The sequence below is a fragment of the Rhynchophorus ferrugineus genome, unplaced genomic scaffold, assembly GCF_030347505.1.
Source record: "Rhynchophorus ferrugineus isolate W39M unplaced genomic scaffold, kcgeb_rfMv2 rfM7, whole genome shotgun sequence".
Lineage (NCBI taxonomy): Eukaryota > Metazoa > Arthropoda > Insecta > Coleoptera > Curculionidae > Rhynchophorus > Rhynchophorus ferrugineus.
In genome coordinates this window covers 9,484,066-9,509,875 of record NW_027472586.1, presented here as the reverse complement: position 1 = coordinate 9,509,875, position 25,810 = coordinate 9,484,066, and the positions used below count along the sequence as shown (strand labels likewise).

The window sequence follows — 25,810 nt, the reverse complement described above, 5'->3', positions numbered from 1 at the left end:
ATTTTGTACGGGAACATTTTCCAATCAGTTTTCAAAATTCGCCTTAAACTACATGCAGAAATGTGTAACTGGTAACAACGTCTCCGAATTGATGTTTCTGGAGACTCTGCAACACTATTGCGCACCAGAGCCACATTTTCAGCGTTACGAGACGTCCGTTGTCTTCCAGAACGCGGCCTGTATGCTGTCGTACCATACTGTCGAAAATTCGCATGAAAACGATAAATTGTGGTTTTGTAAGGCACTGGACGATTAAGATATTTTTGACGCAATTTCCGCTGAGCGGCAATAATGGAACGATTATTTTCAATAAATATTGTCACTATTTCTGCTCGTTCTTGTGGCATATATTTATCCACAATAATATTTAAACGTCTACACAATACAATGGTTGAAACGAAGTTGAGCTAAACGTCACATGACCAATATGGCGCGCAATCAAAATGGTAGCGAGACTTTTGCCCCACCTGTTATTTAGTAAATAACGGACTCGACAAAGTTGTCCTGTCTGAATATTGACTTTTTGTTTGCGTAAAATAATTTAATTCGACAATAAAACAAATATTATATAAGAGGATCACAATAAAGTCCAATTAATGATTTTGTTGTAATATTTTCTTATAAACGAAAAACGTTTAAAAGACAAAAATAACTCAGTTATAACTATGTTGATGGGGACACTTACAGCGCATGGAAGACACTAAATTAAAGAGAAACAACGACAGAGAGGAGAAAAACCAGAAGTGAATCTGGGATAAACGTATAAAAGAGAAGATTGAAGATGTTTTTAATCCCAACTAATAGCAGCTTTTGCGTTTTCTCCCCATTTCTCCGTCATTTTCTGATAATTTGCAAACATACGCCTTTAATATTAAACTATGTAGCATCTCAACGAATCATTCATACGTTAAAATCTCATACCAGGGCGGTATCATCTATTAAAAAACACCCATTCGCTACAGTCAAATTCTTCGAATCGATTATTCTTTTTTCATCGGAGATAATGATCCAATAGCTACAGCAATAAACCTAGCGATGCCGAGTGTGTTTTATACGCGCGCCCTAACCGAGACAACGGGCGAAGAGTTGCCCGACACCCCGCCTTATATTCAAATATCTCCAACGATGCCCATGTAGAACAACGTCATGAATATGAAACGAAAGTTAAATTCGGTCCAAATTTATATTCATCATAGTTGCCACGATCGTATATTTAATTTAATAACGTCGAGCTCTGTTTCCCGATCGGCATCGGCTCTTCCCCGAAACTGTCAAGTTCGCAGGGTCCCGGATGATCGCCGGGGGAATTGTTGTGTTATATACATTTAAGATAATCGGGCGAAAGATCGGTCGAATTATAACACCCACCGTTAATACGTAAACAACATTGTATTATATTTATATCACATTTATTTAACTTATATATGATTACACATTATATAGTCTATTTAAAGTTTTTTTGTACATACGTCATTAAGATGCTTAATGTATTGCGTACCACACTTTGTAAATTTGTTTTAGAATCAGACAATATGTTCGGTAAAGTTATTCTAGTTAAAAAGAGACACAATGCTGTCTGATTAGTTCGAACACGTAAACGAATGAGCCTGTCAAAATCGTCCGGTTGTCAGACGTATGCAAAATTCTTGAAAGCAATAGTGATAAGAGGTTATAACTCTAACCTATAAACTATTCTGACTATATAATTAACTGAAATTTTTAGATGTACTATAATGTTAAAATAAATTAAATTTGATAACAATTTTGTTCAATTATTTCGTTTTGATTAGAATTTTGTTGTATGTCAAACCCAAATTGAACTAAAACTCAGAGTCGATACGGCAACATTTCGACGTTTTTGGCATCACAAATTTAGATGACATAAGTATAAAATAACTTTGAATAGACTATATATCGTTTATCCAAAATAACTATATAATTAACTGTAATTTTTAGATGTACTATAATGTTAAAATAAATTAAATTTGATAACAATTTTGTTCAATTATTTCGTTTTGATTAGAATTTTGTTGTATGTCAAACCCAAATTGAACTAAAACTCAGAGTCGATACGGCAACATTTCGACGTTTTTGGCATCACAAATTTAGATGACATAAGTATAAAATAACTTTGAATAGACTATATATCGTTTATCCAAAATAACTATATAATTAACTGTAATTTTTAGATGTACTATAATGTTAAAATAAATTAAATTTGATAACAATTTTGTTCAATTATTTCGTTTTGATTAGAATTTTGTTGTATGTCAAACCCAAATTGAACTAAAACTCAGAGTCGATACGGCAACATTTCGACGTTTTTGGCATCACAAATTTAGATGACATAAGTATAAAATAACTTTGAATAGACTATATATCGTTTATCCAAAATAACTATATAATTAACTGTAATTTTTAGATGTACTATAATGTTAAAATAAATTAAATTTGATAACAATTTTGTTCAATTATTTCGTTTTGATTAGAATTTTGTTGTATGTCAAACCCAAATTGAACTAAAACTCAGAGTCGATACGGCAACATTTCGACGTTTTTGGCATCACAAATTTAGATGACATAAGTATAAAATAACTTTGAATAGACTATATATCGTTTATCCAAAATAACTATATAATTAACTGTAATTTTTAGATGTACTATAATGTTAAAATAAATTAAATTTGATAACAATTTTGTTCAATTATTTCGTTTTGATTAGAATTTTGTTGTATGTCAAACCCAAATTGAACTAAAACTCAGAGTCGATACGGCAACATTTCGACGTTTTTGGCATCACAAATTTAGATGACATAAGTATAAAATAACTTTGAATAGACTATATATCGTTTATCCAAAATAACTATATAATTAACTGTAATTTTTAGATGTACTATAATGTTAAAATAAATTAAATTTGATAACAATTTTGTTCAATTATTTCGTTTTGATTAGAATTTTGTTGTATGTCAAACCCAAATTGAACTAAAACTCAGAGTCGATACGGCAACATTTCGACGTTTTTGGCATCACAAATTTAGATGACATAAGTATAAAATAACTTTGAATAGACTATATATCGTTTATCCAAAATAACTATATAATTAACTGTAATTTTTAGATGTACTATAATGTTAAAATAAATTAAATTTGATAACAATTTTGTTCAATTATTTCGTTTTGATTAGAATTTTGTTGTATGTCAAACCCAAACTGAACCAAAACTCAGAGTCGATGCGGCAACATTGCGACGTTTTTGGCATCACAAAATTAGATGACATAAGTATAAAATAACTTTGAATAGACTATATATCGTTTATCCAAAATAACTATATAATTAACTGTAATTTTTAGATGTACTATAATGTTAAAATAAATTAAATTTGATAACAATTTTGTTCAATTATTTCGTTTTGATTAGAATTTTGTTGTATGTCAAACCCAAATTGAACTAAAACTCAGAGTCGATACGGCAACATTTCGACGTTTTTGGCATCACAAATTTAGATGACATAAGTATAAAATAACTTTGAATAGACTATATATCGTTTATCCAAAATAACTATATAATTAACTGTAATTTTTAGATGTACTATAATGTTAAAATAAATTAAATTTGATAACAATTTTGTTCAATTATTTCGTTTTGATTAGAATTTTGTTGTATGTCAAACCCAAATTGAACTAAAACTCAGAGTCGATACGGCAACATTTCGACGTTTTTGGCATCACAAATTTAGATGACATAAGTATAAAATAACTTTGAATAGACTATATATCGTTTATCCAAAATAACTATATAATTAACTGTAATTTTTAGATGTACTATAATGTTAAAATAAATTAAATTTGATAACAATTTTGTTCAATTATTTCGTTTTGATTAGAATTTTGTTGTATGTCAAACCCAAACTGAACCAAAACTCAGAGCCGATGCGGCAACATTGCGACGTTTTTGGCATCACAAAATTAGATGACATAAGTACAAAATAACTTTGAATAGACTATATATCGTTTATCCAAAATAACAGTGAAGTGACGTCACCAAGATGTTTAATGTATTGCCAATTGTGTGCAAATTTTAGATAGATTAAAAATCAACAGCTTAGTTATTCGCGTGAATGAAACTTTCTGAATATGGAATTATGATTCAATACTGACAATTTCGAAGACACGATGATGAGAGTGGAAGCGGCTAAAGATGAGCATATAATTAAAATACGATAACAGTAGAAAATTATATTGTAGAGTGTAAAAGATTTATGTGCACAGATATGTGTGTAATTTCTCAGAATATACATGACTATTTGGTAATAATGTGTGAGGAGAGAAGGAATGAGAATGAATGTAAGGTATTACGGAGAACCTAATGATTCAATTTAGTTTTATCAAAAACGTGTATACAGGTAGTAACAGGGACTAAAGTAGCAATAAGTACAGTAACTAAGGAAGAATACAGTGATATCAAAATGACATTGCAAGGAAATATTATACCGAAGGCAACAATAACTAAGGGTAAAAGGTAAATATGTTCAATAAAAAAAAGTAAAATACATTCCTTGGATGTACATATACGTCATCAAGATATTTAATGTATTGCCTGCCGTAATTTGTAAATTCGTTTTGGAATCAGACAATATTTTCCTTCTCAATTTATTTTAGTTAAAAAGAGACACAATGCTGTCTGATTAGTTTGAACGTGTAAGCGAATGAGCCTGTCAAAATCGTCTCGGTTATTACTCTAACCTATAAACTGTTGTGGCTATATGATTAAACTGTAGTTGTTCGATGTACTCTATTAAAATAAATTATATTTGATAACATTTTTGTCCAATTATTTTATTTTGATTAAAATTTTGTTGTATGTCAAAACCAAACTGAAGTAAAACTCAGAGTTGATGCGGTAACATTGCGACGTTTTGATGTCACAAATGTAAATAACGTATGTACAAAATAACTATATATTTGATAACATAATTTTTTTTCCGTTACTTATTTACTAGTATTTATTAGTATATTGTTGTCACAGTCAAAATAAAACAAAACTTAAATTTGATACTTAAACGTTGCATTATAAATTTTGATGTGGCGCATCGGAAGTTTCATTGGTAGAACTGTGATCGATTTTCCTCCACAGGGCAATCACCGGTTATAGTAAAAAGTACAGTGATTTTGTGGACGAAATACCATCTTTCTCCATCACTCGTATATAACCAATCAATTACCAACTCTACGGTGTCCTAACCTCTTTTCTTCATTACGCCCCAGTCGGAATCTCGTCCATTGTTCCATAATTCGTCCTCGACCGTAAACACGGATTAATTCGCATGGAGCCCGTACAAGAGAGGCTCACATAAACAGTACATAAACCCATTTCTGATTTAATCTCGTCTGTTGTACTATCAATCCACTCATTACGGAGGTATGACGTCGGCGTATCAGACGAACGGGAGGCTGGGGCGGCGGAGGCTTAGCGGAGGGACGTCGCCCCGAGGGGTCCGGGACCGCCCTTGATCCTGACACGGATGTTGCATTACGTTTGCTTCGCAGCCGCATCGGATTTGGATGGTGCGATGGGCGCGCATTCGTCTTTTTAGGCTCGGAAACGGGATTTCATTAATTATCCGGTACCGTGTGTCATACGCGGCTCCATATCTAATAACTGCCGATTGTTCGGATGGATGGCTGTCATCATTTGAAAATTCGCGTTAAATAATATTGATAAAAAATAATTTCAAGTTTAGATAATTGATATCTCCAGTAATCTTACATATAAAATTATCATGTCACAATGTTCGTTCCCATACCCCTCCGAAACGGCTTGACCGATTCTTATGAAATTTTTTATGCATATTCAGTAGGTCTGAGAATCGGCTACTATCTATTTTTCAAACACTTAAGTGATAAGGGGTGTCCACCCCAATTTTTTTTTTATTTTCTGGAAAAAAAAATACATACAACCCTAAATTTTCACTTTTCTATCACCAACCCCTGCTTTTTAATAGTCATTTTAATAATTTTATCATTTTTTATCCCGCTCGATAACATCAATTATTATCACTTCACACACAGTAAACAGCACGGAGCAGAGATGACAACGAAGATGGCCTCCTATTTCTCTCAAACAATAAGCCTTCTCTCACTCCCTCTACAGTGTTCGGCTATTATTAGTGTTTATGCGTCAAGCGCACTAGATAAATATTTTTGCTATCTCAGTGTAACTCTCTTATCAAATATATTCTCAAGTAACTTTATTATTTATTTAGTAATAACTAATATTACTGAATATAATTTATTATTAATAAGTAATAAAATAAGTATAAATTATTTTTATACGTTTATTATAAAATCAAAAATTATTGTTTCTTAATTATAACGAAAATATTGTTGGGAATGGTGAAAACAAATTGGGTAAAAGTTAGATTTTTTTGTTAGATTTGGGTTTTTTTTTGTGTTTGCTTATAAGAGCTTTTACAGAATTTTTTTTTCACTATTTCTAACAATATTTCTTCGTGAAACTATCTAATATGTATATGTATATTTAATGTAATCAAAGATAAATAAATTATTAATATAACAAATCTATTTATGTGTGTTTTGTGAACACGGTGAACAATGCCAACAAAACGCAAAGGGGCCAATTTGAGCCGTGATAAAAATAGATCTAGAAGCATTCGAAATAGAAGAGCCCAAAGAACCGTAGAATAAGTTCAGGAAGAAAATACTGGAACGCGTGTGAGAACGGCGCAATTGCATCAAGAACAAAACAAAGACAAGCTAACAAAAAATATTGCTCACGCTGTAGCATTAAGGGATTATTATGCAATGAGTTAATGATATAAATGATTTTTACTTAAAATAAATTATAATAAATTGAAAAAATTAATGTTTGGTGTTTTGTTATTTTTATATTCCATCATCGTTCACAGCGCTCCACCCCTTTTTCACTCATATACCACATCCTTACACACTTCCAATAAGTTAGCTGTTTTTTTTTCTACATTAGAAATTCTCCAGAAATTATGTACATGGCAAAACAACGTTTGCCGGGTCATCTAAAAGGGGGACACCAGAAGGAGTGAAATTTGGCACGGTTCAAAACTTAAAATTCGTGTAATATGCGCTACAAATAAGTAAATTCTAAATTAAGTAACCAGGAGTAGCCGTCAGATCGGCAGCACAAAATAATAAACTTATATTTTAGGCTCTGGCCCACGCGCTGCCGGCTCCGACTCTTATGTGATAGATTATTCGTCATTTCTATTATACGAATATCAACTGCGCATCAAAATATAAATCTGGCAACGTTGTATCGCAAAATGACCGCTGACAAGTTCTTTTAATTTATTAATCTCTTAGAACGTCAACAATCCGCTCGTGGGTAATAAGTATTATTATATGATTTCCGTTATATAATATAACTATCCTGGCACGTAGAAGATCACTTCGGTAAGTGATCTACTGTACAACTTATAATCTAAATGTTATCCTAGATACTATTCTAACTTATTTTAAAGTCTATCCTAACTTCTAACTTATTCTAGAGATTATTAAATCTCACTCTATGTGTCTATTAATCAATTCGTAGGATAGTTAGCGTTTGAGCCTATGCACTACACTGTCATCGCGCACATTTAACTGTTTGGCGAGTGCATTGGGACGCACTTCGCACTAACCCTTCGTTATGGGTTCTAAGAGGATATCGCGTTGAATCAGTTTGTTGGACACGTAATATGGGGCATCGACGATGATTCGCAACACTTTATACTGGAACCCCTGGTGGATATATATATTAGATTTGCTAATGGTACCCCACAGTTCAATACCATAGGTCCAAATGGGCCTAAGTATTGACTCATACAACAAAACCTTGTTTTCTAATGACAATTCAGATTTACGCCCTATTAGCCAATATATTTGGTTTAGATTAAGCCCACACTGTTTTCGTTTTGTCACTTTATGTTTTCCATGTCAAACGTCGATCAAAATGCATTCCCAGAAATTTAACGTTGTCTGCTGGCGGAAGTTCATGATTATTCAATTTTACTGAGGGACATGTTCTTCTGCAAAGGGTGAATGTCACATGGGTAGATTTTGCCTCATTTGCTTTGATACGCCACGTTTTCAACCACAATTCGACATTGTTAAGATGAAGTTGGAGGTTTCTTGTGGCTGATATTGGATCCTCGTGTGATGATAAATCAATCAATTGTCGGAAGACCCTAAATCAACACAAATATTAAAACATCATTAACCGAAATGATTTAAGATTTTGCGTTTTTTTCCAGTGTCGTTGGAATTATTAAAGAATTATGGTAACTTTAGAAATGCCTGTCCCCTTGGTTTACAGGCTATTTAGAATTTCGAAATAAGTTCTTCATTTAATTTGATATCTGGCGAAGAGAGTACAACTAGGAAAATTTGTTTTTGCTTAAGGACTAATTGTAATTGATTGGGTTCTAGAGACATAGTATATCCCTGTGCTATAATCTATAATTATATATCCCTGTAATACCCATAGTTATTAAGCTGTTTCTGTAAATCTTAGTGATATTAACTTCTGACTCATTTCAGGTTTCTTTAGTAAATTCATTTTTAACAAAGGAACAACCGAATATTGCAGATAATATAAACGTTAATTTGTGCATCAAAAGTTAAAATGTTGCAATTGCATTGTTATTGAATGTTGCAAAGAAACAATTATAAAATAACTCATAAAATTTTAACTCCTCATTTGTTGATGATTTGCTAGTTTCTACGTGGGATATACGACGAATTAGGAAGCAGTAGATAAACGAAAGAAGGCAAATTAATTAATTAGTAATTAAATTAATGTTAGGTAAAAAATATGGATAAAATATAAAGACTAAAATAAGACTAATTGCATAACTTACATAGATGGAAAACATCAGATAAATAGAACAAATTATAAATTATTAACAGTAAATTTATAAACATTTTAAAGCATTAATAACTATTAAGGTATTTAACGACTAATGCAATAAAATATGTATTTATATGATATTTTGTAGACCTAAGTTTTGGAAAATTAATTTAATATAAATTTTTAAATTGTAAAAATAAATTACCTGCTTGTGTTCGTTATTGTCTTAATATACATGCTAAAATCTAATATCAATTTCAAAATTGTCGTATTGATATAGTATCTGTGTTAATATACAAATATGCCTAACTTCATTTATTATTCCAAAATTATGTTTATAACATAAAAGTAAAGAAAGATCATGTATATTTATATTTGATGCTCTAAAGTTGTTACAGTTCTGAAAATAATGATATGTAATTAAGGTAAATAATGTTAGTAAATTCTTGAGACAGTTTGCATATATTTTAATTCAAGTTATATATCAAATATATTTGTGATGAAATACTGTGAAAAAAGTTATTAAAATCATTACGAGTAATACTCATCTATGTTCACAGTACTCCTTCTCATAATATTTCACGAAAGTCAACATTCCCGAACGGTATGCCGCAAACTTAACGACCTCTGCCCTTCCACCCAACGGTTTCACAGTAAATTACTCCACTCCATAATTTCCCATCCAGTCATAAACATAAGTTTATTGGGGTATAGCCGCTGCTAGTGGATCCCAATAACATAAACAGTATATAAACCCACCCCAACCGATTTAATCTTGTCCACTCCACCATCAATCTAGTCATTACTAAGGTGGACCGGGCCGGGGGGCTAGTGGGGGAGGGAGGAAGGGGGATCGGCGCGAGCGTAACAGGGCCGCCCTTGATCCTGACAGAGGTGTCGCATTAGCCGCGGCTTCACTGACACTGGTTTCACTTCTCGGGCTATGCGTGTGTTCGGTAAGCGGATTTAGCGGGATACAGGACCGGACGAGCCGTTTTCCTTTTATAGATTGCTTGGGTTTGTGTATAAAATATTGACATTTTTTAAGTTTTACTGGCTTTCAATGGTATCATTATGGTTAGAAGAAGGTGCTCCATCATGATATATAGTCTATCCAAAGAAGCAGTGAACTTACGTCATCAAGATGTTTAATATATTGTCTGTCGCAACAGACGGCGTCAGACCAAACAGAAGACACGGTAACTGAAATATCTCAAAATATTAAAAATATAATCTCAAATTGCTGCTTATTACTACTTTGATTGAATATGCCGAAGCCAGACCGAACAGACGGCGTTCTAATCGGTTACTTTCAACAAGACACGGTAACTGAAATATCTCAAAATATTAAAAAACCGCCCTCACACGAAGTGGATGACGAATCCAAGATCAGCTTGATGGTAAGTCTATCAGAGATCAAATATATGAAATGTATAAAAATAGTTATTAGCAATTTTTTCAATATAAACATAATTTAATACAATCATTTCAGAGGAACTGTTAGTTTGAAAAATATCGAAGAAGTCTAATGGAACTTCTAGATATTGCTTTTTTTAATGGAATACAATTTTTAAACGCATATAATAAAACTAAGGGAGGCTGGAAACAGGAACGGTTAATAACACCTTCGGATTGTATGAACTCGATCAAACACATTGAAGAAGAAATTGACGAATGATGGAAGTATGAGCAACTGTTACGTAGATTGGAAATTAACGGTTTAGTAATTCACTTGAATGAAAGTTTCTGAATATCGGATTATGGTTCTATAATGGCAATTTGTAAGATAGGTTGATGAGAGTGGAAATAACTAAAGGTGAATATATAATAAATAGACGATGACCGTAGGAAATCTTATAGTAGATTGTGGAAGATTTAAGTGCACCGATTGCGTGTAATTGTTCAGAATATACACAGGCATTTGGTTAAAATGTTTCAGGAGAAAGCTAGAAAAAGAACAGGAAACCCTAACCTACAAACTATTTTAACTCCACACTTAATTGTAGTTTTAGGTCATTCGATAATATATACATTAGATCTACTATAATGTTAAAATAAATTATATTTGATAATAATAGTTTTTAATTATCTTATTAAGATTAGAATATTTTTATATGTCAAAGCCAAAGTAAACATTTCGACGTCATCAATTCAGATGACGGGAGTGCACTGTTTTTTTGCACAGACTATAGTTGAAACGAGCTATAGAAATAAATTTCGGTTCTGGTGGATGAAAAACGACATAGATTTTGTTAGATTTTGCCTTTCCCTGAATGAGAATCACTGACCAGAACAAATGAGAGTCTTGCCCAGAATTTTCAATTAATTTCCTCGCAGTTAACTATACGAAATCAACATTCAAACCAAATTTTCATTACTATTTTCAGTAGCAAGTTTTTTAGACTTGTTCGACTGTTTTGCGACTATCGACTATCTCTACTAACTTCAGTCGATAGTTACCAACGCTATTTGCTAGGAATTACTAACAAACTGATTGGTATCTAAAAAATAAACGATTGCAACCTGAACTGGTATTTTGTAAACTTGTCCTTAGATGGCTCGAATATCCCATCACTTTTCCCTAACATACAATATCTACCCCCTCCAAATTATCAAGTAAGCATTCTTTCCCAAGATTTTTCGAGCTACCATAATACAGAAACACATAAAGTTCGTAGTGGGAAACATTCAGCGTCCGTATTTATGAATTAAATCGCGGCCGATAAAACAGTTCGCTATCCCGGAAACAAAAGACCTTAAGATCCAATTAGCGCCGTGCCGGCCGCCGCGCCGCACCCTTCCCCCCGCCCCGCCATTGTATAATCCTTCCTCAGGGCCGCTTCTAATCCGAAAGTAAGCGATAGCGTCTGAAATTCTTGTGTACGTTTTCTGGAGTCTCGAAACTTTTAATTAGTTCGCCGGCCGTGAAAGAACCTGCCGGTGGAGGCGGCACCGCGTTTAAAATTTACGGTAGTACTGATAGCTGAATGGATAAACTTATAGTCCTGCCATTGCTCAACGAAAACATATCTCTCAGTTCCCCGTTCTGAATCCCTGAAGTTTGATACCTGTTTGGTTTGGATACCTAGAATAAGTTAGTGAAAGTAAAGAGGAATACTCAAAGATGCATGAAGAATAGGGAAATGTAAAAATAACTAATTGCTTGAAGAAGACCATCAGTAATTCGTTCATTAATTTATTTGAAGTTAATATATAGAGTTTCTCAATGAAACTTCATGAATTAAAAATGAGGTAATGATAAAATTATATCACTAATACAGCACTGGATGTTTTAGGAAATCTGTATGGTGAAATTTTGTAAGATATCCTAGGTTATATTTGTATTCTTCTTTTTGTATCTAATTTTACGAAAATCTGATGTTATGGCATTATTTTTGTAGCATTAAAAGTATAAATTATTTGTTTAAATTCAAATATATATATCAAATATATTTGCAATACAAATATAAGAATGTGAAGGTTTAAATAAAACTGATTATTTTCCTAAGTATTCGGATCTAGCGCAGAAACTGTTTTAAAGGTAATGATCTTGTTATTATATATATTTGTTATATATATTTTTATGATTCTACTATTATGTTGTATCATCTAAATGTTATTTAACGGTACCAGGAACCTATTTGAATTCCTTTGTGTGCGAAGTTATCTCATGATATTACTCGTATTTATTGGCAAAAGAATGAACAAAACCAAATATAACAAAAGTTCTCATTCAGATATTATGTCAGCAAATGGTGATTTTTTAAAACAATTGTGTACAACATCCTGTACAAGACAATATAATAAGAAAAATAATAATTAGGTGTTGCTTGTTCTGGTGGATGAAAGTATAAATAGGATTGCAATGGGCAATTCAAAAAAAAATTTGCATGACTACATATAACATGGATAGTGTCCAATTATACACATATAAAAATATATGTAAACAAATGAGGTTTTATAATCATAATTCAAATATGCAGTTCTTATATTTAGTACATTTAAATCTTGTATTTTTAAGCATATTTTGACAAAATAATTTTTAATTTATAGCTTTTTTAATTTATAGCTTTTTTAATTTATAACGCTTCAGACAATAACAACATACAAAATAAGTTATCAGTTATTAGATTAAATAATCATTGTTATGTATTTTCAAAATGTTTTATACATATAATAAGTAGTATATAATTAAAATATTTTATTAAAACCATATGTGACGGCTTGGTGGCGCAGTGGTTACGGCGACAGGACGGTTCTTCTACTGTTGCAATAGTTGCGGGTTCTAATCCCGCATGGGCATGAATGTACTTTACGTTTGTGATTGAAATTGTAAATGTCTTTATAGGCAGTCACGCTAGTAACCAGATTGGGTAAGACCGGTTGTCTTAGAGTCTTCTGGGATGGTCTCTAAGTTGGTCACTAGCCTAGTAGGCCTAATGCCAAGGACCTTGACTCGGAACCCACGTTAAACAGTAGGTTCAGTCCAGAGAAACACTCGTTGGCAAAAAAGACGCAACATTGTTAAAATATAATGAAACAATCCTATTTTTTAAATTTCCTCCTGCGGTAAATATACTAGAACGGACAAAGCCTGGCTACAACTTTACACATTGGAGATCGCATTCTATGTCATCTTCATAGGTGATTTTAGGTGAACCCATTGTTTCGAGACATAAAAATATATGATGTCACTAAAAGTCAAAAAACAGTGACTGTAGTATAATTATGTAAAGTTCTTTTCCGAGTTATTGGGGGATTAAGGGGTAATAAATGTTAATGCCTCAAAATTACGGGAACTACCGTTAAATTCTCAGTCTTCCAAGATCCGGGCAGAACCTGGATAAATGTAAGCCAACGCAACACTTAATATGTTCATGATGACCGATATCTTGTAGATCGATAAAAATGTTCAACGCTCCGCAATTCCACAAGGGAAAACTGATCGACAGCAGCAGCAATATAGTGCGAAATGTACTCACCGAGATAATGCGAGAGTGCAAAAACAAAGGCATCAAAGTTTCCGAAGACTTCGTCACGTACTATGTAAATAAATAAGCTGATTTATGATACACTATTCAAACCCCCGCTCTCCAACTATGATGTAGGGATTCTCGATTGATTCTAAGGGATTTTTTTTCAAAAATGTCACTACTATTTTGATAACAGTATATCCCGCTTATGTGCCAGATTTAGACTTTTCTGATATCAGATATTCCACACGCCTCAAACAATCCATTATACAATGTAAATTATTTCCATAGTACTAACAATCATCAACTTTTCTAGATAGAGCTATGTAAACTGGAGCCAAGTAGGGGTATAGTGGAGGAAAACATCACCAACAGAGAGGCGACCCACGCTTTCATAAAATACGCCGTCAACAAACTGAGCGACAAAAACAATCGTCAGGTAGTCACGCTTAAGATTCAGTATGTCATCTCGAACTACTTCAAGACAGTGGACAAAGCCGTCCAATACTACCGGTTTATTTCGACCAAAACCTCCTCCGATATCGCGTTGATAACATATATTTCAGGGAGAAAGCCGAGAAGAAGCTGTTCCCGTTCCTGATGAATATCACGGAGCAGGACAAAACGTGCACGGTCGACAAGCTGTACCGACAAATATCGATTTATACGATTCTAGCTTCGGGTCTAGGCAATCCCGAAGACAAAATTGTAAGTATGAACCTGAAATGTTAAGATAAGTTAGAAAAAAGTAATTTCCGGTCTTCCTAAAAAAATTGTTTCAAAAAGTCCTAAAACTGTGAATTACTTTTAAAGGATTTACAATCGATGGCGCTGAGTTGTAAGGAAAGAATGAGTTTATTTATTTAAACGAATAATGTAACAAATATATAAAATAAAAGAGGTAAAATAGCAATATTATAAAATCGGTACGTATGGTGAAAAGAATTATGAAATGAATTTTAAAAAATTACTAAATCGTATGTCTGGTAAACAAACAACTATATAGGAATTCTACTGTTCTAGTTTTCTAGTCTGTTTCTTTACAATTAACTATTTGGTTTCTGTTCTTGATTATTGTTGTTGACTTTTTCTTTCTTCTTAATTCTAATGCTTCTGACTACTGTGATCTTAATCCATTTTTGTTCTATTTCTTACCCTCATTCACGCTGTGGATGAATCGTGTTTTATCGCTGAAACTCCTTCCTGGGGTTGTTGGTGTTTTATCCCGATTTGTTCAGAATTACAGGAAAGATTCCTCCAGCTAGAAACTTCTCACGCGGATGGAATAAGTGCATTACGGATTCTTCAAAAATGCTTTCTTGAGATTTATTCAATAAGAGATATTCTACCAAATATGACTTATCTTCGACTAAATATTCAAATGAAAATCAATTGAAAAGTCTCCGGCCTACCATAGTAGAACACACTTTTTTGGCAAAATTAGTTTTTTTTATTCAACATAATTCCCTTCAAGAGTGATACACTGGTTATAGCGAGCCTCCAACTTTTCCATACCATTTTTGTAGTACGATTTGTCCTTTGCTTCAAAATAGACTTCAATATCGTCGATCACCTCTTCATTCGACGAAAATTTCTTCTCAGCGAGCATTGTCTTGAGATCTGAGAACAGTAAATAGTCGCTGAGGGCCAGATCTGGAGAATACGGTGGATGAGGAAGCAATTTGAAGCCCAATTCATGTATTTTTGACATGGTGCATTGTCTTGGTGAAGCAGCACTTTCTTTTTCTTCAAATGCGGCTGTTTTCCGGCGATATCGTCCTTCAAACGGTCCAATAACGTTATGTAATAGTCGCTATTGATGGTCCTTCCTTTTTCAAGGTAGCCAATTAAAATTATTCCATGCGCATCCCAAAATACAGACGCCATAACCTTGCCAGCCGATTGTTTTCCCACGCTTTGGAGCGGGTTCATCGTGTGCAGTCCACTCGGATGATTGTCGATTGGACTTGGAGCCATGTTTCATCCATTGTCATATATCGACGCAAAAACTCGGGTTTTGATCATCTTCAAACACTGCTCCGAATCATCAACTCGTCGTTGTTTTTGGTCAAAAGTGAACTCGCGCGGCACCCACTTTACACATTGCTTTCTAATATCCAAATATTCGTGAATGATATGATATACACGTTCAGCTGATACCTTTAGAGTGTCTGATATTTCATTCAATTTCAATTTACGGTCATTCAAAGTCATTTTGTGGATTTTTTAAATTGTTTCGTCGGTAACAACCTCTTTTGGGCGTCCACTGCGTTCATCGTCTTCGGTGCTCACTTCACCACGTCTAAACTTAGCATACCAATCCTTGATGATTGATTTTCCTGGGGCAGTGTCCGGAAATTTGGTATCAAGCCAAGTTTTTGCTTCAACTGTATTTTTTTCTTTCAAAAATCAATATTTTAACAACACGCGAAATTTTTTTTATCCGTTTTTTTCACAATAAAAAAAGTTGCTTCACTCAAAATGCTATAATTCAAAAACTAATAATCCGACGGCTGTCAAATTCATACACGCATCTTTTGAGATTCGTTAGATAAATGGAGTCACGTCATGTTGGCTTGTGCTACATTTCCTAGAACACTTCTACTAACTTGTTCAATGAAAGTTCATGAAAAAGGAACACGAACATTACGATATGAAATTTTGGTTATATTTTTACCGAAGAGAACAACAAATCAATAATATTGTTCTAAGAAGCAAAGTTTTGAACTTAGAAAAAACTCAAAATGCACCAAACACTATTTTTTACAACTGACATTTTATATTTTAGGTGTATAAGGAAGCTTTACAAGTGGTTCGAAGCATCGTCGACCAACAAGAAATGGAAGTATTCCCGACCGTCTCCAACCACATCAAACAGGAGCTGGTGAAGAGCTTGGTCGATCTCACCACGGGAATACGTCTGTACAACAGGTCTTGCAAAAAGGGAGGCCATCTCATCAAAAATCGTAAGTTTTTTTATAGAAAATAACGCCACCCGATGAGAACTGTTCGTTCCAGTGCCGGAAATATTAAAGCGCAACATCGACATAGTACTATGGAAAATACAGTCGTGCCTAGACCAGTCCATTTACAGGAGCAAAGTGCTGAGTAAGTTCATGCAGAATCACATTCGTATCAGGATGGTGAGGGGCGAGCACCTGCTGGAAACTCTTCTGCCAGAACCAAAAGTGAAGTCGCTGTGGATTCAAGTGAAGGAATTAATAGTTGTGTATAGACAATGGATCAAATCGTCTAGGTAATAAAAAGTTACTGCTGCCTTTTACTTTTATCCCTTTTCATAAATAAACAAGAGGAGATATTATTAGAGGCAATAATAGGTATGGTGAGTTGCGTAATTGACGCGCCTTATTGTCCGACTGACTCATAAATAATACGAGATATGCCCAAAAAAAACTGCGGTTGTTTATTTATTGAAAAAATGAATGGTGATGAATACCACAGACGAAGATAATAGACGAAGATAAACGATAAATTCTGGTTTTGTAAGGCACTGGACTAATCGGATATTTTTTATCCAATTTCCGCTGGGCGGCAATAATGGAACGATTATTTTCAATAAATATCGTCACTATTTCTGCTCGTTCTTGTGGCGTATATTTATCCATAATAAAATTGTACATCTACGCAACACAATGGTTAAAGCGAAACTAAGTGAAACGTCACAAAACTAAGAGGGCACGCAATGGCAAAAAAATGATAGCAGGCCTTTTGCCCCACCGTATATAAAATATATAACATCTATACGTTTATCTAAAATAAATCCGAAAAACAGCAAAAAAAAAGAAAACATCAGCAGGAATACGCTGAAGAACTAGAAGACGACCTAAGAGATACTGAAGTAATGGATATTGTAAATAACTGATGTAAACTGAGCGGAGACAGATCAAATAAAAGAATTTCGTACTTGGAGCAAAAGACATATCAACTCGTACAACGAGAAGTACAACACAAGAAAGCAAGACCTGAAGATGGCAAATGAGATTTTCCCGAATCGTCGTTAAAACATTAACGGTTCTTCTAAGAACCTAAAACACATGTAGATTTAAAAAAAGACTTTTTGGGTCTATAATCATCCGGTCAGCCTGAAAAGCAAAGAATAAACCTTCCTATGCGAAAACTTCATGTAGGAAATCATAAGAAATCTCATTTAAGTTGCCAATCTATTTATATATATATATATATATATATATATATATATATATATATATATATATATATATATATGTTTTGTGGTCGGATTGTAGTAGCTCAGCTTGTAAACTATTGAAATCTGTCTTAAAACCAAAACTTGATTTGCTTCAGGGATATTTGCGTAGAAACAGTATTACTCAAATGACCAACAAAGGCCGTCCATACGTCATAACATATATTGTAGTAACTAAAATGTCCTAATATTCCAGAGATCTACTCCAAGAAGCGAAGACCATAGACGAACAGAGGAAGGCCACGGTGGACGAGTACAACCTGGTGATCCAAAGGCTTAACAAGATCGTCGTCCCCAATTTCTACATGAACGTCACGCATGTGTTCGTAAGTATAATCGATCCGCCACACATCATGGCGCACGACAACCGACCTGGCCACAGTTTACAGCGATTATAACGGCATCCAAATGTTAAGGCTCGTGTTAAATGCCAGTTCTGGTGGCATGCGACGGCGATTTAAAATCTTTATGTCGCCGCGTAAAAGGGCGCTCCCTGTACAGCTCCCCATATTTCTCTCTCCCCCTTCCGATCGACTCAACTGGTTACTTTATGACTCTATTACTCGCAATATCTGGAAAACGTATTGGGTCTGCGAAAAAATATGACGCCGGAGAAAAGTAGTTTCGGTTTTTCCAGATAGATGGCCTGAAAGTCACGTATCTCTAGTAATACTTCAGTGAAACCCGAGATTTCAGAAGGAATATTGCTTCCTTCGACGAAAAATTATTGTGCTAAAGTGTTGTCGCTGATTGATGTGATTTAATAAGTAAAATTAAAAAATCGGTTACACGAAAATAACTATAATCCTTCTAATAAAACAGTATACACATTGCCAAATTCAGTTCATAAAGACGTAAGATCCCTTTTAAACTCGAAGCAATTTTCCTTATCATTTTGCTTACTGGTATTACCCTAGCTAAAACAGACAGAATAAAGTCTGATGAGCCCAAACATGTAACCAATTGGTCTATAAAATTCGATTTGTCTTGGTACTGGTCGACACCGTTGAACTATCCTACCAGTTACTGTAGCTGTAGTTGAAGTCCTTCAATAAATATGCATTAGATGTACTATAATGTTAAAAAAAATCATATTTTAAGGGTTCTTTTTGGTTCACTATTTTATTTATGTTAGTATTTTGTTGTCAGAGTTAAAATAAGTGAAAAAAAATTGGTGCGACAACGTTGAATTATAAATTTTGATGACGTGCATTGGCTCTTTTATTGGAAGGAATATAGTTGCTTTAGAATAGCTGTTCGTTTATAATGATTTCAACAATACCACGACTAACCCTCTTTAATCGTACAATCTGCACAAAACCTAAACATTTATTTTTTATTAAACAGTTGTAATGAAAATGTGTGGTGTGCTAAAGTTGCAAGAGATTTTTACCTAAGTATGCTGTAGTTTTGTCACGCCGTTTATAATGTTTACAAAATTACCATGACTAACCATCTTCAATCATGTAATCTACAGAGCAGATCAATTGAAAAATCACCGGCCTGCCATAATAAAACACTTTTTTTTGGCAAAATTGAGTTTTTTATTAAACATAATTCCCTTCAAGGATGATCGATACACTGATTATAGCTATCCTCCAACTTTTCGATACCATGTTTGTAGTACGATTTGCCCCTTGCTTCAAAATAGGCCTCAGTTTCGGCGATCTGAGAACAGGAAATAGTCGCTGGGGGTCAGATCTGGAGAATACGGTGGGTGAGAAAGCAATTCGAAGCCCAATTCATGGATTTGCCATCGTTTTCACTGACTTGTGATACGGTTGTGACATTGTCTTGGTGAAGCAGCACTTTCCCTTACTTCAAATTCGACCGTTTTTTCGCGATTTCGTCCTTCAAACGGTCCAATAACGCTATGAAATAGTCGCTATTGATGGTCCTTCATTTTTCAAGGTAGTCAATGAAAATTATTCCATGCACATCCCAAAATACAGACGTTTTGGAGCGGGTTCATCGTTGCAGTCCACTCGGATGACTGTCGATTGGACTTCGGAGAGAAATGATGGAGCTATGTTTATCCGTTGTCACATATCGACGTAAAAACTCTGCCAAGACACTGCTCCGAATCATCAACTCGTCCTTGTTTTTGATCAAAAGTGAGCTCGCGCGGCACCCACTTTGCACAGAGCTTCCTCAATACCCAAATATTCGTGAATGATATGATGTACACGTTCAGTTGATATCTTTAGAGTGTCTTCGTCGTTGTTTCGTGATGTTTTCGTTGGTAACAACCTCTTTTGGGTGTCCACTGCGTTCACCATCCTCGGTGCTCATTTCACCACTTTTAAACTTAGCGTACCAATCCTTGATGATTGACTTTCCTGGGGCAGTTTTTTTAATTTTTTTCACAATAACAAAAGTTACTTCACTCAAAATGCTATAATTCACAAGCTAACGATCCGACAGCTGTCAAATTTAAACAAGCATCTTTTGAGGGTTAGAGCTAACTAAAAAACATATGGATTTAATTCTAGTAGCGCCATCTATGTGTTAACAGCTAGAAATATAATTTTATTAATGTTATAACGAAAAATGTTTAGTGTGCTAAGGTTTTGTCGCATTGGAAATATAGCCATAAAATGTAACAATAAGTAAAATATCATAATTCGTTTCTATTTAATTCAACAGCGACTACGCGAAAATAAATAATTGCCCCCGCGAGAACTGAAGAAGCGGCCCGTAACCGTGGCGAAAACCCTTAAAATTCCGAACGATGTTTTCCGGTGGAACAATCACGCGTATCTGGGAATAATTTAATATCGGGCGATTTCGCTCAAAAATCTATTGTCCACTAGAACTCAGTGTCCTGTGGAATAACTAATCATCCCTCGACCATAACCTAGTCACGTTTAATAACCCGGTTAAATCCTTTGATGAATATTAAGTACCTTTCGACTATAAACAGGGGATAGCAACGATGCTGCCTTATCGGACCGTTTAAAGAGAAGGGGGAGGATATTTATTTAGTTGGGCATATTGTTAACTCGAAATGTGGTCACACCTATCAAATTTCAAATGTTTAATTCGTATTTACATCGCACATTCATGTATCAAGCTTTTTTTTGGTATCCAGTGTTATGTAAATGGTTTAGAATGTTTTCAATACAATACAGAGATAGAATACAACTCCTAAATTATTACGGTTATAAATTTATAATCGAAGATCAAATCAGATCAACAAGAATCCAAGTAAATCACTACAAAATGAAAACAGCTCTCACAAGCTATCAACCAACATTACATTATACACCACACTATCAGCTAACAATCATACATATTGGTCTACAGATACAAATAAAATCCCAAATGTTCAAAAAATAAAATCAAAAATGTGCCTACAAAGTTTACGATGTAAACTCTAACGGTTATCCAATATTTCTTCAACCCTAAATTGACCAATAGGCAAACTAAATGACAAAGAGTTAAACTTGAACTTGAATTATAAATAAAACTGAGCATAAATTATATTTTGGTAGTCAAATTGTTACCGCTGAAACAAATCTGGGGCATGAACACAAATTAGGACGCAAGGAACCCTCTCATAAACCTACGATAGTCGTAGTATTGTATAAGGAATAAAAGTGAAAATTATTCAAGCCATGTCGGTGACTACAAAGCGGGGAAATAGCGGAATATTTTGAGGTGGTTTCTGAATTGGTCACCAGTCGACAGGATATAATACACTCTCGAAGGATAGGATTTCGAAACTCACGCTATGCTAGTTACTAAACCGATAATTTTAAAATATAATTCAAAAAAAGCTGAAAAGGCCAAAATCAAATATGCGGGAAAGAAAATAACACCCTGAAAAGTATAAGCCTGCAGGAGGTTTTCGATGTGAATTCTAATGATTCTCCAATCTTTCTCAAACATTAGACTGACCAACAGGCAACTGAATGGCAAAGTTTGAAACTTCAACTTGTACCAACCATGAAATCATAATGCCACCTAGTCTGCAATGCTTCAATTCTTACGAAGATACCAGAAAACTAAGATGTGGGTCTTGCCGAGACTAATAATGTAGATAATCTAAACGTATAACAAATCTTTCAAAATTAGTTTACGATCTGAAGTTTAAAAAATGCATTCATAACATCATTAATATTATTTTGGAGTTCCTTTTAAACCAGTTCGTTCTGGACTGTTTAACTTAAAAACGTTGGATATTAAATAACGTACCGCAATTTGATTTCATAGATGGCACAAAGTCCATCGAATAAAGCTGATAATCTGACACTGAACTGGTGGGTTTGACTAGAAACTTCTTCACGGGCGGTTTTTTAATGGTTTAAATCATGTGTAACTAAATTAATACATTCAGTCAAGAGCAAAAACAAAGGAGGAGATCTAAAGGTGCAGTAAGGAATAACCAATTGTTTTAACTTAATTAAAATATTATCAAAATCGCACTAAAGAATCTAGAGAAACTCTTAGAAGATATACCCTATAGCCAGCATGAAGTACATAGAAAAGTTATTGACTATTCAAATGATAAAATTGGAAGAATACGAAATAAGTTGCCCTGTATATGTTTTTGTGATTTAAAATGGCAGGAGCATTTAGAAATGTGTTATATCCGTACCCTAAACCTTTGATCCTTTCTAATAGAAATATAATGCATGTTTTTAAATAATGTTTTTCGGAATGAACGAAGAAATACTTTAAATTCCATGTTTAAAATCCACGAATAATATTTTATTTATGTTACCCCCAGCAAAACGTTACTCTCAGCTATATTACACGAAATCAATACATTCAAATTTTAAATTTGTCCTTATTATTGTTTTAAAATCAAATATTTTGTTCATATTTTACAACTAGGTTCAACAAAGAACTTTTATCCAGTGCTCAGCGAAGCGGCTGGATAGAAGATAATTATATATAATAGCTCAATCAATTTTAGCCGTATTTCCTACAACTGTCCCAAATATGGAAGGAAATCCAAAATCTCATCATCCGAATTCAGGAATTGTGCAGGATCTACAGTCTCCTGGTGAATATGGTGTACAAGCTACCGTTCTCCGTACCAGAAAGTGAAACGAATAAACTAGAAGACTGGCTCTTAGCTCACGACCAGATACTGCTGGTGGACGTGCCCAATCCTGACATAAAGGTTCACATAGTCACAAACGAATTTAAAAAGAACGATCTGGAGGTACGAATTTTTCGTTTTCTTGGCGAAATAACTCAAAATGAATCTTGGTTCTCGTTAAATAATCGCAGTTTCACGGTTACTGTCCCTGGATATTGATTAACGCGCATGGTGCCTTGATACAAGCTAACATTGGACTAGGCGTAGTCGAATACAAGAAGAAATACTATGGGTTCTCCTCAAAAATTGCGGCAAATGCCTTTATACAAAATCCACAAGAGTAAGTCAATTTATTTAATAAACAAAAGTATAGTGATAGAGAAAAAAGAGATTTAACTTTATAGGAAAATTTTGAGAAAGGTATCACGACGTCCAATATCTAGATGTCACTAGTTTGAGCTTATTACTTGTTTTAGTCACTACGCTAATAGCCGTGAAGGCATTTGATTGATTCATTTCATTTCTATAGTGCCATGTTTGTTATTTAGCGTGCCTTTTCATTATGCCTTACATAGGGAAGGGTGTGTTGAAATGATTAAATTATCTATTAATATTAGATAAAGTAAAGAAGTGCAGCATTGTTTAAAAATTAAAATTAAAATTAATTGTAATTTTTGCTTGCATTCAATTAGTGGTAACTTGGGAAAAATACAGTTAAAGCGAAAACTTGGCTTGATTCTGAGTTTCCGGACACTGCTTCAGGAAAATCAACTATCAAGGATTGGTATGTTAAGTTTAGACGTGGTGAAATGAGCACCAAAGACGGAGAACGCAGTGGACAGCCAAAAGAGGTTGTTACCGACGAAAACATTTAAAAAATCGACAAAATGAATTTGAATGTCTGTAAATTGAAACTGAATGAAATAACAGACACTATGTTATGTTAAATAAAATACTGGTTTTGCCAAAAACATTTGTATTACTATGGTAGGCGGGGGACTTTTCAATTGACCTGTTAATTAGGCGCGCAGATGAAAGCTATGAAAGAATACTATGGTGTATCATAACTCTAATAATTATACCGATTATAGACATATCATGAGAGTAATTCTGGTAGCCAGACGGCAAATTCAGCTAATAGAATTCCTGGAAATGAGGGAGTTGCTACAGGAGCATATCGATTTTAAAGAGTAAGTATGATAAGCTTCACAATTACATAATAATATGTCTTACACAAATAGCAATCAAATATTAATAATATTCATACTATAGATGGATGGAGGATGATGAAGAAGAAGAAATAGTAGCGGTGTCACAAGGATCTCAGACCGATACTCACTTCTACGAAACCAAAATTGTCAAGAAGTATTACTGGAACGTATGGCAAAAGAGAGCAGCTCTCCTGAGAGCGGTAACACCATTCCGTCAAAATATTAACGTGAATTCATCTTGTTTTCTTTATATTCAAGGAACAGCAAAAGCGCTTGAAGAATATAACCAGTATGACGAATAAAACGCTAGCGCAAATATCCTCATGTACACAGACGTATCGAATGGACTCCTGTCAAACACAAACTGGTGTCAACGCCCATACCAACACGCAGAAACCCGTCAGATTCATATATGGTTTGAGAGGTAGAAAAGATGACAAATTCTGGGATATAAATCTAAGATGACTTGGTGTAATATGAATAAATTAAGCGTTAAGATGTATCCATGTGAATATAGTTTCCAAACTTTTATAAAGTTGTTTAACATATGCCAATAAATATTGGGCCTATAAATGAGTTTTAAAGGATTTTTTGAACTTGAAGCTTCACCGTAAAAAATCGATGCGATGTATCTTATCCAATGTATTATCCATCGCTAGCCGGCACCAAACAACGGTTTTTCAGGCTATCCAACCCATTTTTGGCATCTTCATGAGAAGCGACGCACTTCCTAAACAGGCCATGACTCGACACTTCGACACATAATGAATATTAAAGCCTGTCATCATATAACGATACTACAATACAAGCTTTATAAGAACTTATAAATAAGAAAAATTGCTAGACGATTATATAAATAGAAACAAAAATATTATATATATATATATATATATATATATATATATATATATATATATATATATATATATTCTAACAATAGAAACAGAATTCTTGACAACAAAAGCTAATAAATTGCTCCAACACGGAAGTGTTAACAATCAAAGAGCAAATAAGACCAAATTAGAAATCGATAGAGAGTTTTATGTCACGCCCTCTACAGTAAAACCACGCCATTTTAACGTTACCGTATTCTTAATTGTCGTCTAACGGAAACATCGGTACATAAATTTGAATTGTAAAATAACTATGAATATAAACACCGTCGGATTTTTTGTCTCATAATGTGTGTGAATATGATACGCATTCCTTTAACTGAACTATATTATTATATTCGCATATGTTTTATTCGTACAAAATATTGGACGTTTTTGAACACACGGAATTTTTCAAGGAAAAACGGTGAATGCTGGATAATTTATGGTTGAGGTTTTGCAAGAAACGATTCACTATGTAAATATAATGTCCCAAATAGTAACTTTTAACGAGCCAAAGCCAATGTTTCGATATACAATTTTACCGCAAAAAGGCTTCTTTAGACTCTCAATGTCATGACGGTAAACCAAATAC

At 33.9% G+C, this 25,810-nt stretch overlaps 2 protein-coding genes across 10 annotated transcripts in view; one reads left to right on the top strand and one right to left on the bottom strand.

Annotated features, from left to right (window-relative positions):
• The window catches only part of Camta (Calmodulin-binding transcription activator), a 463,871-nt gene that overhangs the window by 409,974 nt on the left and 28,087 nt on the right, over positions 1-25,810 (bottom strand). The gene's annotated exons all lie outside the window — the stretch shown is intronic.
• LOC143199454 (cilia- and flagella-associated protein 206-like) lies at positions 13,607-24,920 on the top strand. The gene is made up of 12 exons (XM_076409289.1): positions 13,607-13,733; positions 13,783-13,930; positions 14,174-14,370; positions 14,424-14,565; positions 16,646-16,823; positions 16,876-17,113; positions 18,279-18,408; positions 23,004-23,255; positions 23,324-23,472; positions 24,224-24,322; positions 24,405-24,543; positions 24,602-24,920. The coding sequence occupies exons 2-12, from the start codon at positions 13,793-13,795 to the stop codon at positions 24,806-24,808; spliced, it is 1,869 nt and encodes a 622-aa protein (XP_076265404.1). The 5' UTR covers positions 13,607-13,733; positions 13,783-13,792; the 3' UTR covers positions 24,809-24,920.